General features: G+C 43.2%; 1 protein-coding gene across 1 annotated transcript; it reads left to right on the top strand.

Moving 5' to 3' along the window:
* Positions 1-1,476: 1,476 nt before the first annotated feature.
* On the top strand, positions 1,477-11,177 carry LOC144219181 (histone lysine acetyltransferase CREBBP-like). Its single transcript, XM_077749116.1, has 7 exons — positions 1,477-1,575; positions 2,117-2,258; positions 2,316-2,434; positions 3,519-3,758; positions 4,212-4,300; positions 9,518-9,598; positions 11,108-11,177. The coding sequence occupies exons 1-7, from the start codon at positions 1,477-1,479 to the stop codon at positions 11,166-11,168; spliced, it is 831 nt and encodes a 276-aa protein (XP_077605242.1). The 3' UTR covers positions 11,169-11,177.
* Positions 11,178-11,412: the final 235 nt, after the last annotated feature.

Genomic DNA, 11,412 nt, shown 5'->3' with positions numbered 1-11,412 from the left:
GGGCTTGAACCCACAAACTGCGAGATTATGACCTGAGCCAAAGTCGGACATAATTGACTGACCCAATCAGCCGCCCCTTCACTGTACAATATTTTTAAAAATCATATTTATAAACATCACTATGAATCTCTTCAAAAAAGTCTTGGAAATTTTGAGAGGGTGTCAAGCTCATGTGGCAGATAAAAGCTTTTCCAAATTCTAGTTTTGGCCTAAGCCCAAATTTTATCATTAGCAACAAATACTGTCCATTGTCCTTGGTGTAACTGGCCCATTTTGTCCCTTTTTGGGACAGTGTCTGCCATGTGCCCAGATCTGAATACTGGGAGCCTCTCTCAGGTCTTTTTCCTGGTCGCACGTGTTCCATGCTGAGCAAGCAGCTGCTTTGCCTCTCAGCTCCGCGCACACCAGCTCCTCCGCTCAGGACAGTCTCTGCACGCAGGGAAGTGCTTGACGCCCGCTTCCTGTTTGGTCGTGCTAAATCAAAACGTGTGGCCTAGGGTCAAGATTCTTAAAAGTAATAGTGTTTACTGCTGGATCGAGGATGTTGAGTGCAGCTGCCATATTTTCCTGTGTGTGCCCAGCAGCAAGGAGCACAGTGACGACTGAGTCGGGTTTAGTGCTGCTGCCTACGCAGTGGTGCCGCAGCGCGAGTGATTCTGCGCCTCGTCCCTTTTGCCCATTTGTGCCAGCGTCACCACGGTGCAGCAGGCAGATGACGACCTGGTGTTACCATGAAAATCGTTTTATGTTACGGAAGTAGACTTGATTTCACAGACCCTTGGAAAGGTCCTAGAGCAGCGCCAGAACTTTCTGTGACGACAGGAACGTTGCATATCTGTGCTCTCTGTGGTTGTCACCAGCTACACATAGCTCCTGAGCACTTGAAATGTGACTGAGGAAGGGCTTTTACGTCAGTGTGGCAGCTAAAGACAGGAGTTTGAAAATGCTTTTCCCTCGGCATAGGTGTTTTAAACAGATGTGTGGAGAGAGAGTAAATGAGTGACGGACCCAAGTGACCAGCGTGTGAGGGTGCCACCAGGAGGTGATGCAGCCTCCAGCAGGGGGCAGCGCGCTCTCCATGAAGAGCCAGATAGTTCCCTGTAGGCTTCACATCCATCCGTATGGTCTCTGTTGCAGCCACTGTTTTGTGTCCTGAAAGCCTCCACAGAGCGTAACTGCATTCTAATAAACCTTTACTTGAGACTCATTTTGATTTCATGTATCATGAAATATTATTCTTTTTTTTTTTTTCCTAACCATTAAGAAACATAAAAACCAATTTTATCTCACAAGCAATACAAGGGCAGGCCACTGGCCAGATTGGGCCGGTGGGTCAGAGTTGGCTGACCGCTGGCCTAAGAAGAATGCAGAAGCTACTGATTAACTAAATAATTGTTTTCTTATGTTATTCAAAGAAAATCAAATGCTACTCCATTTCTGTAAAAAACAGAAGAGAAGGAGGTAGCTGAAGGCACCATGTGTGTGTCTCTGGAGGCTCCCATCGGGCACATCCGCCCGGGAGGCCCGGGCTCTGCGTGCGCGCCGAGCCAGCAGCGGTCCCCTCTGCGGGGCGGGGTGCGGCATGAGCGAGCACTGCCCTGAGCACTGCCGACTGACCTGCTTCTTGCCTTTGTGGGTTGTCGCTTACATTTTCCCAGCCACGAAAACTCACTGGGTTTTGTGTGAATGTACCGTCTTAGACATATTTGGCAGCTGGTGTCCATCCTTGGATTGGTGACAGCGGGAAGTGTAGTAGGAAATGAAGTGGTTCAGAGATGGAACAGTACAGAACTTTGGGGGGAAATTCTTGATCTGATAGTTTTGTTAGTGCGTACATTTGGTTGTGAGGTTGGAATACAAAACTGTGTCGGGTGTCTGAAATTACTTTAGCCAAGGACAGAAAAATGTCACCGGAAGAAGAAAGGCCTCTTCCGATAAAATGGCTTTATTACCACCCATTGGATCAAGCAGATTTAGGAGTTAGCTTCATTTTCAGTTCAACACAGTTTTAATGTTGCAAACCCTTTTACTGAAGAAGCAAACTTGCCAGCGTGGTTAGTATTTTGTTTCATGACACAGGTGCAGTTTTAAAACCCTAACGTTACTGTGTTTTCAGAAGCCCCGCTGTAGCCTTAGAACGTCCACGACCCCTGTGGGGAATGGGGGCCCTTGCAGGCCTTACGGCATTGGTGGCTATGAGGGTGGAGATGGTTGGACCCTTAGAGAGGCAGACTGGGCTTCGATTTGGAATGTGACAGGTACGGAGTCTGAGTGCCTTGTGAATGGCGTCATTTGCTGGTGTTTTCTCCCCACAGTCTTTAAGCCGGAAGAGTTACGCCAGGCTCTGATGCCAACCCTGGAAGCGCTTTATCGCCAGGACCCCGAGTCCTTGCCTTTCCGGCAGCCTGTGGACCCCCAGCTCCTAGGGATTCCAGTAAGTTCCCATGGCGAAAATATAACTGTGCCAGCATAACTCCAGGTATCCATGTTTCACCTCTGAAAATTGAGTAACATACCCTTGACTTAAAGATTTTTCTCCTATAAAAAAACTTATCTGTCAAAGCAGTAACACACCTTTATACACCTTTGTCTCACTGAGTGGAGTGTGTGTTTCCCCGCCTCTTCTGTCTGCCCCAGGGTCCAAGGTGGGGGAGCACACCTGGGACACACCGCCTACGAACACACAGCCTCTGGAGCCTCACTTAGATTTGGGGCTGTGTGTGAGCCTTTGTCTCAAAGGGTGGTGGTAAAGAATTGGCGCTCGTCAGTTAGAAAACACATGGGCCTCTCATTTTGGTGTCTCTGGGTAGTCTTACAAAGGCCATAGTGACCCAACAGATTTCTGTTAAGCAGTGTTACTATTTTTGTTTCTGTTTTTGTGTTTGTCTTGGAATTTCATCTTGCTTGCCAGGACCAAGAGTAAATCTCTGTAAAAACATATTACCTGATAAATGTGCTTACCATTTTAATTCAGTGCATTAAAATCCTTATTTTTAAAATTTTCGGGGCACCTGGGTGTGGCTCAGTCGGTTGAGGATCTGACTTCAGCTCAAGTCATGAGCTTACAGTATGTGAGTCTGAGTCCCACGTTGGCCCTGTGCCGTCCACCACGTGGAGCCTGCTCCTGCTTTGGATCATCTGTCCCCTTCTCTCTCTGCGCCTCCGCACTCATGCTGTCTCAGAAATAAACCTTTTTTAAAGATAAATTCTAAAAAAGAAATAAAAGTTTCTACTGAAACATCTTTTACCCATTCTTTTATTAAATAACATATTAATATCATTTTAACTTTGTCTTTGAAATAATTTGGTCACACTTGACAAAATTATTACAATTTTAGGTAGTTCAGCCAGAGGAAGGTCAGAGGTTATTTTCTTTTCCGTTCCCATTTGTTACTATTGGAAATGGAAGTTGTTCTGGTACTTAACTATTTCTGTTGTGTTTAAAATAAAGCTGCTATGCAAGGCTGGCGTTTAATATTAGGGAGATCCACTAGACTGAGTCTGTTTTTGTTTTTAAGGATTATTTTGACATTGTGAAGAACCCTATGGACCTTTCCACCATCAAGCGTAAGCTGGACACAGGGCAGTACCAAGAACCCTGGCAGTACGTGGACGATGTCTGGCTCATGTTCAATAATGCCTGGCTCTACAACCGGAAGACATCCCGGGTCTATAAGTTCTGCAGCAAACTTGCCGAGGTCTTTGAGCAGGAAATTGACCCCGTCATGCAGTCCCTTGGATATTGCTGTGGACGCAAGGTATAGTTTAGACTTTTTCTGGAAAGTGAACTTTTCTGGTTAAATTAGCCAGAGCAGGTATTATGATAACATGATAGACTCTACACTGTAGCCCACCTGTGTTCTGGGAAGGACCCAGATGGAGTCTGGGTTTTTGCAAAACAGTCGGTTGCCTGAAGCCATGTAATGGATGATCAAAGCCAGATTGCTTACTGGGGAGGACCTTGGGTTATTCCTTTCTGGCTGCCCCTGTGTCCCTTCATGCATGTGTAACAAATGTCTTTTGACACTGATTCTGTTACATGGAATCCAGAAATGTCTTTATTAAATAGCTGTGAAAATTGTTAGGAAGTTATACCGTGTACTAACAGAAATATTTTACTGGCTGAATCTAACAACTCTTCTTCATGAACTAGCACATTGTAGAACAGTCACTGGGATGCGTTTTTAGTATTTTCTCCTTTGTTTTTGCAGTATGAGTTTTCCCCACAGACTCTGTGCTGCTACGGGAAGCAGCTGTGTACAATTCCTCGTGATGCTGCCTACTACAGCTATCAAAACAGGTGAGCAGCGCTGGTGCCCCGGTCCCACACAGGAGGAAGGGCTCAGGGCAAGGCACGTTCATCTGATTACAGCCTGGGGTTCTTTTCTTTTCCAAAGTTCTAATGAAATGGGCCACTGTTTCAGTGCTTCTTAGTCATCAGATAGGCCCCATGATTTGTTAATTTTAAAGCAGGCTCTTACACTATAACAATTTAAGCTCCAAACTGCTTGCTGCACTACTTGAATCAGGAAGGTTAGTTCTAAAGCTGTGGTCTTTCCACAGTGTAACCCACCTGACAGTCTGGAGTACAGAGTAACTCTAATAAAGGTTGACATTACCTTTTTGAAGATCTTAGTAAAGTGGAAACATTGTATTTTATTACCTCATATGTAAATATTTGCCTACGTAATTTGGGCGGGATGGTCTGATGGAAAGACTTGCTTGCATTAATGACAATTCATTTAAAAAATAATGAAAGCAAAAATAAATAAATAAAACGTTTAGACTTAAAAATTTTTTTTTAATTAACAACGCAACACAGAACGAGATCTGGTGTTCTTGTTGAGTTCAGTATCTACTCCCCTATCATAGGATGGCCATTTCAGGGTTTTGTGTTAGGTATCCTTGAGAAATATTGCCATTCTCTTAAAATGTGAGGGTGGCTAAATGAGTTTCCTGTCTTAAGTAAAAGAGAATGAAAATAATATTTTTTTGTTGGTAATTTGCCACACAAATACAACCTCCACAGTTTGGGGGATTGTTTTGAAAATTGAACTTACTTGTGTCTGTTGTTTCGGGTAGCCACGTGTTGCCATAGCATGAGGGCATCGTGCCTGGAGGTGCAGATTTTAAATCTTGGTCAAATTCAGTTACCTTGCCTTCATTTTAGGAATAGGCAACTAAATTTATGTGACCAAGGTACAGCTTTGTGCCTATTTCTTGTTTTTAGGTTCAAGTATTAAATGTCAGTGTTAATGTTTTTTTTTCAGTACTAATGTTTTGATTATTTGATCTTGTTGGCTTATAGTGATTGCATATATTCCCCTATTTCGAAGAAGTAGAGGACTTTTTGTTACCTGTTCAGAAATGAACGCACAGGCCTGAATAATTTGTAATTTTGAAATTATCTGTGTTCTGGTTATGCTTTTACACTACTTGAATTTTTTAAAAATATCTAAATCATATTTATGATAATTAGTAAGTCCCATCAAAATCCTACTTAAAACAAAACAAAAAAAAGCTGTTGACCTAAACATGTCACAAGGAAAGATTGCTGAGCCTTGCCCAGCTCGCTTGTCAGTGCACCGTTCAGTTAGAGTGAGGTGCTGGAGTGTGGCCTGTACCCTGTCCCTGTAAAAATATGTTAACATCTGGAATTTAGTTTCTGTCTTAGCTTCCCCTTCTATCCGTGGGAGACAGAGTTTGAAATAATACCATAGTCCCTTCATGATGGACTCTCTCCTATACTGACAAGTGCTGTTGTGGGAGTTCTGGCCCTTCCAGCTAGTGTTAGCCCCGTGATCTTCAGCACATCCCATAATGTCGTCTGAAGTTTAACTTTGTTCATGATACGAGCACAAGAACACCTTCCCTATCAGCCTCGGTTGTCAGTCTCCATGAAATCACGAACAGGGGATTCACTTTGGAAATTTATGTGCCAAGCAAAATAAAGTTTGGAAATTGTAAGAGAACAGATTTCAGTCACCTGTTCCCTGAAAAATGCCCCTGCTGCTGGGTGCCCAGCGTGGTTTGGGTCTAGAAGGGAGAACAGACAACAGGTTGCTTGCCTCCATTTCTAAAATTTGGGGACCTTTTCATTGTCGTTTCACTGTTCCTGCATTGTTTGGGACCCTGATTTGCTCATTTGAGAGCAGTTAATTTCAATAGAACTGATAGGATCAGGGCACACCACTTCTCTCTGGCAGGAGGTTCCTCAGGGAGTACAGGCACAGGATTGTTGGGGAAGGTCTGAAATGTCCAGTTTTATTTTTGTGTAGAATTTCATCTTTACTGAACAAAAGTATTTTTCTTACAAGTAGAGACAGAAATAAAGTTCTGGTCTAAAGTCTAGGCGTGCCACTCCTTTGCTGAGTCTCGCGAGGTGTGCTTCCGAGAACACTGTGCTTGCAGAGACTAACGTGCCGTAATGCTAAGAAAGCAGTGGCCTCACTCCACAATGAACATCTTAACAGCTTACGTTTTTTATTTGCATCTTTGACTACTTGTGAACACTGTTGTGTTCTCACAAGTAACTGTTTGGCACTTAGAGTCCTAAATTGGGCACCTCGAGCAATAGGATGTCCTACAGACCATTTAAACAAGTGAAACTAATATAAACTAGCTTGTGTACCCATCTTCACTTGTTTCCATGCTTTGAATATTTGAAAGTAACTCATGTTGGGAAAACTTATGTACAAATTTTTCAGAGACTGTCTTCAGATATCCCAGTTATATGTATATTCTTATGGTACTTAAAACAATCTGCATTTGAAAATTTACTCCATACATTAAATTACCCTTACAGATAAACTATGCAGTTGCATAGTGCTAACTTTAGGTACCCAGATGCACATCGTTGTTGGATCATGTGAAGTATCTCTCCTTTGCAATTCCATATTCATCTGATTGCTTCCTTCACACAAGGCAGAATATCAACAAGGCTCTTAAGATTGAAAAGTGACTTTCTGAATGGTTCTGTATTTTTAGGGTGAATAAAGTTTGGACTAGGTAATAATGGGGGAGCAGTCTGGCATTCCAATGTGTCTCCCACTGATGGCCAGGGCAGTTTAAACAGACTTGACCAGTGAGTGGCTGTGCCCTTTTCTCCAAACTGTTGCCACCTCTCAGGACCCTTCTCAAACCCAGCGCGGTTGATTCTCCGATGTCTCCACTTCCTTTGGGACAGCACTGTCTCTGTGCCTCCCAGGTTCCAGCCCAGAGGTGCTTTGGAGATGCGGGTTAGTTACCCACGGAGGGTGTTGGCTGCCACCGTCACCCGCGCCTTCCGTTCAGGCATCAATGCTTCTCTCCAGGCCAGTTTCCTCTGCCAGAGAGTGATGGGCTTATGATTCTTGTTTCCTGGACTTCCTGGGCTTGATGCCCTGCTTGAATAAAAGCTAAGAGTGTGTCCAGGGTCTTCAAGCCGTTTGGCCTCACGTGTAATTATCATGGCAGTTTCATTTCCAGACAAGTTCACCTTTTTGCTAGCCAGTGGTGGTGGTATATTTGATCATAAAATGAATTGGAACACTCAATTCCAAGTTTCATTTTTAAAAGAGAAGTAGTTCATATTGAGGGGGGTTATCTCTTTTGCATATTGTTTTGTTTGCCCATGAATTGGTTTATGGTTTCTACACTTTAATTGCCAGTGACGATCATGCCCTCCTGCACATGGGAATCCTTTACAAACTAGTGAACAGCCAGAATCTTGTTACAGTTGATTTAGAAAAAAAAAACAAAAACAGAGATGTAGGTGAATTTTTCAACAGCAATGTTTTATCTGTTTGTTCTTGGTCAGAGTTTTTACTCTTGGCAGAATTCATTGATTGAATCATCTTAAGTAAACTGGTCCCAGGAAGAAACTTTCATTAATCCAGTTGCTCCCCACAGTGAATCTGTCATGTCTTCATCAACAGACGGAAAGATCGGATCATTTTGAGATGGTGCATGCTCTAAAGTTGTATGCTTTTAATTGACTCTGTGTGTTTAGTCAGTGAAGTACAGCAGACATAATGCTCAGTGTGTGTAATTAAGACTAGAATTAGAACTCGCGGGGGACTGATGTGAGCAGGAATGGAGACAGACGGCCGGGCGGGGGGCCTGCGCCTCCGTCCTTGCAGCCGTGTGTGCGCGTGCGTGAGTGACCCTGCGAGCTGTCGCGTCCCCTGCGCGTGTCCGTGCGGTGTAGCGCTCCGAGTCTCGTCACAGTGTCTTTAACACTAATCCTCTTGGCATCTTGTAGATGTAGTTTTGAGCACTAAAACCGCATTTTATTGTGCTGCTGCCACTACCTTATACTCATCCTTTTCGCTTGTATAATTCACCTCCATTCAGCTTGTTTATTTTTACAGTATTCTTGTGTGCCCATCTTGTTAGCAGCATCAGCCTGCACTTTTGTTGATTTCTCATTCGTCTTCTTTCCAAACATTTAATAGTTTTTATTTTAATTGTTCTTATTTGATAGCTTGAGCCCAGGCTCTATATTATCTTACAAGAAATTGGGGTGATGGATAATTTCTCAAATGCAGATTGTGCTTTAAAGATCAACTTTCCAAATTTGCTTAACTTGGATTGTCACCAAGTCAAGTGCAGTCAATCACTGAGGATCTCAGATTGGTGAATGATTGGTCCCAGTACCAAAAAGTTTGAACCAAAGCTTAGAACTGAATTTTCAAAGTCTTTGAGATCGTTCATGGATTTACATATATTGTATTGTTTATACAATATATCACAGTTTTTTTTCTCTGTACATTTGTACTGATAAATGGCTGGAAAGTCTTTGACCCCAACTGCATTTCTGTTAAATGTTTGTCTAGAATATGGATTTGGTTTCATTTGTATTGTAACCCAATTAACTAAGTGATTAACATGAGAAAAATAACAGGAAAAAATTAAAACCAGTTCTGCGTGCTCAATATATTCATACCTTTAAAAGATCTGGCTTAATACTGGAAATAAAATCTGTGAATTGCTATCAAGCATAAATTTTCCATTTTGGAAAATAACTGCTTTTTTGAGGCCTTTGTCAGACTGTTTTGTTCAAAGTAAAATTTCTCCATTGCAAACCCTGGAGTTCTATTTGATTTTTCTCTTAAGTGACAACAAAATTCAAACTCCTAAATTGAGGCTCCTTGCAATTCTAGTATTAACAACTCCTTGAAAACATTTGCATCTTGGAGCTGGCCCAGACCCAGCCCTTGTTAGTGATGATGGCCTGTGATGTGTGCAGTGAGACCGAATGCTAATCAAGCTTTGCCTTGGCTTTCTGCTCTGTGTTGTCTCGGTGTTTGCGTCTTACCTTTATGTCTGTGCTATTTGTTCCCTTCCCTGTTCTCTAATCCTGCCCTTCCCCACCTATCCCCTGTTCCTTCCATTGTCCTCACTGACCCATCAATCAACCAACAACGCCCCCCCTTCGTCGTGGTGATCTGCCCTGCTCTGATTGGTGGCTTCGTTGCTTGGGTGGCTGTGTGTTATGATGGACCAGTTCACCCAAGTATGGCCTTCTTGCTGACAGGTATCATTTCTGTGAGAAGTGTTTCACAGAGATCCAGGGGGAGAATGTTACCCTGGGTGACGACCCTTCACAACCCCAGACGTAAGTACTATTCTGTCATTTTTCTCGGGTTGACTCTTAATTGTTTTTTCCCTTTTGCCCATGATGAAAAGGGAAGTACCTCTGCCATTTTGATTTCCGTGTGGGGTGTTTTTTCGTGTTCACTATGCCCACATTCCTGCGTCAGAATGTAGCTATTCAGCTAGACACCAGTGCCACCTCCGCATTCTTCCCTCCTCATAAGACTGCGTCGCAGTAGCCTCCACAGCAGTGGACCGATCTCTGCCGTGAAAACTCCTGATTTTTCCTGGTGGGGGTCCTTCTCCATTTGGGGAAATTGTAAATTTTCACTTACACCTAAGAAACCAGTTCCCTTTTGACAGAACTGGCAGTAACCAAAAATCAATCTTATGTCCATACCCCATCTTGAGCATTCTTTTCATCTTCTCCTGAAACCTCTGTCCGCTGAGCTGCACAGCCTGTGATGGGACGCAGACAGGGAGACCCCAGAGTGTAGACCTGCCTCCTTCCTGGCTGGAGGTGTGTCTCTTGCTCACGTGCTCCAGCGTGCACAGGCCTGAGTTGGTCCATTCGTTCCTTCACCGAGTTCACCTTTGCCTCCCCAAAGCTTATCCCCTGATGGGGTTAACCTCCGAGTGGTCACATAGAATGTGGCCAGAAAAGGCGAACCCACCAGTTACATGGTCGGCTCACGTGTGTGCTCGAGATATCGAAAGCCTGCCGGCCACCGTGTCTGCCCCAGATTGCCGGCATCTTGTGGTTCTCTCTTTTCTCCTGACTCTGTCACGACTCCTGCCCTGCTGGGAAGGCTGCCAGTGTGACTGCCCGCCACCAGCGGGAAGGCTTCTCACCCGAGCAGCAGCCAGCAGTGTAGGGCATGGGCTCTGCACTCCCGCTTTACTCTGTCCAGTCACAGAACAAAACATAGCCACTCGTGAGACCTACAGACTGAAATGACAGACATTCTCCATATTCCGTTTATTTTTATGTCCTTTGTAATCTTAATTCCTTGGTCCAATTATGTGATTAATAATTGGATTATATAGTTCTGTGAATCAGAAATAATTCACATACACACCGATCACAACAGGACAGTAGAGAAACCAAGTACTTCATTCTTTCAAAATAAGTAAAATATCCCCAAGTAGATGCTGATCTTGTGTTGTCTAATTCAGCTATTAGAAGAGTTGATTATCAGTCTGATCCAGGAGCCATTCACCATACAGATTTAATTGACAATTTGTAGTTTTGGATCTCAGCACGATTTTGCCATCATATTTTGACTAGTCTTAATTAAATCTTATAATAAGTGCTGGTGTTAGTTGGGAGGAAATATTCCAGTGCAGACAGAGAAAAATAGTTGATAGTACTTTCTGTGGAAATAAGTTTTGCACTTGAGATTTCAGCCGACCATTATTTACTTTGTATTTGAAAAAATAGTTACAAAATAATATCCCACAGACCCTATAGTTCATGCTTAAAGAAATACATTTAGTTAACAATTTTCTTTCTTTTCTTTTTTCAAACAAGGACCATTTCAAAGGATCAATTTGAAAAGAAGAAAAATGATACCTTAGATCCTGAACCGTGAGTAGATAAGCAGCTTCTTTCTGACTTTTGGATTTTAAGCTTCAGATGGGGAAAACCCTCCCTGGGACTGGCCTGCAGGAGAAGCACCTTCGGAGTGTTGGGAATGGGTTGCCCTGGGTGGGATTCTCTGTATGAAGTTATTTCAGATACAGTTTCTTTTAGATGGATGTTTTGGTTCTGTCAGAACCTTTCTGCTACTTCCGTCATCATGGTTACTGAGAAGCCATTTAGTGACTCTTTGGAGA

Source organism: Crocuta crocuta, unplaced genomic scaffold (genome assembly GCF_008692635.1).
Source record: "Crocuta crocuta isolate KB4526 unplaced genomic scaffold, BGI_CrCroc_1.0 C29743674, whole genome shotgun sequence".
Classification (NCBI taxonomy): domain Eukaryota; kingdom Metazoa; phylum Chordata; class Mammalia; order Carnivora; family Hyaenidae; genus Crocuta; species Crocuta crocuta.
This window is presented reverse-complemented; position numbering and strand designations above follow the sequence as displayed.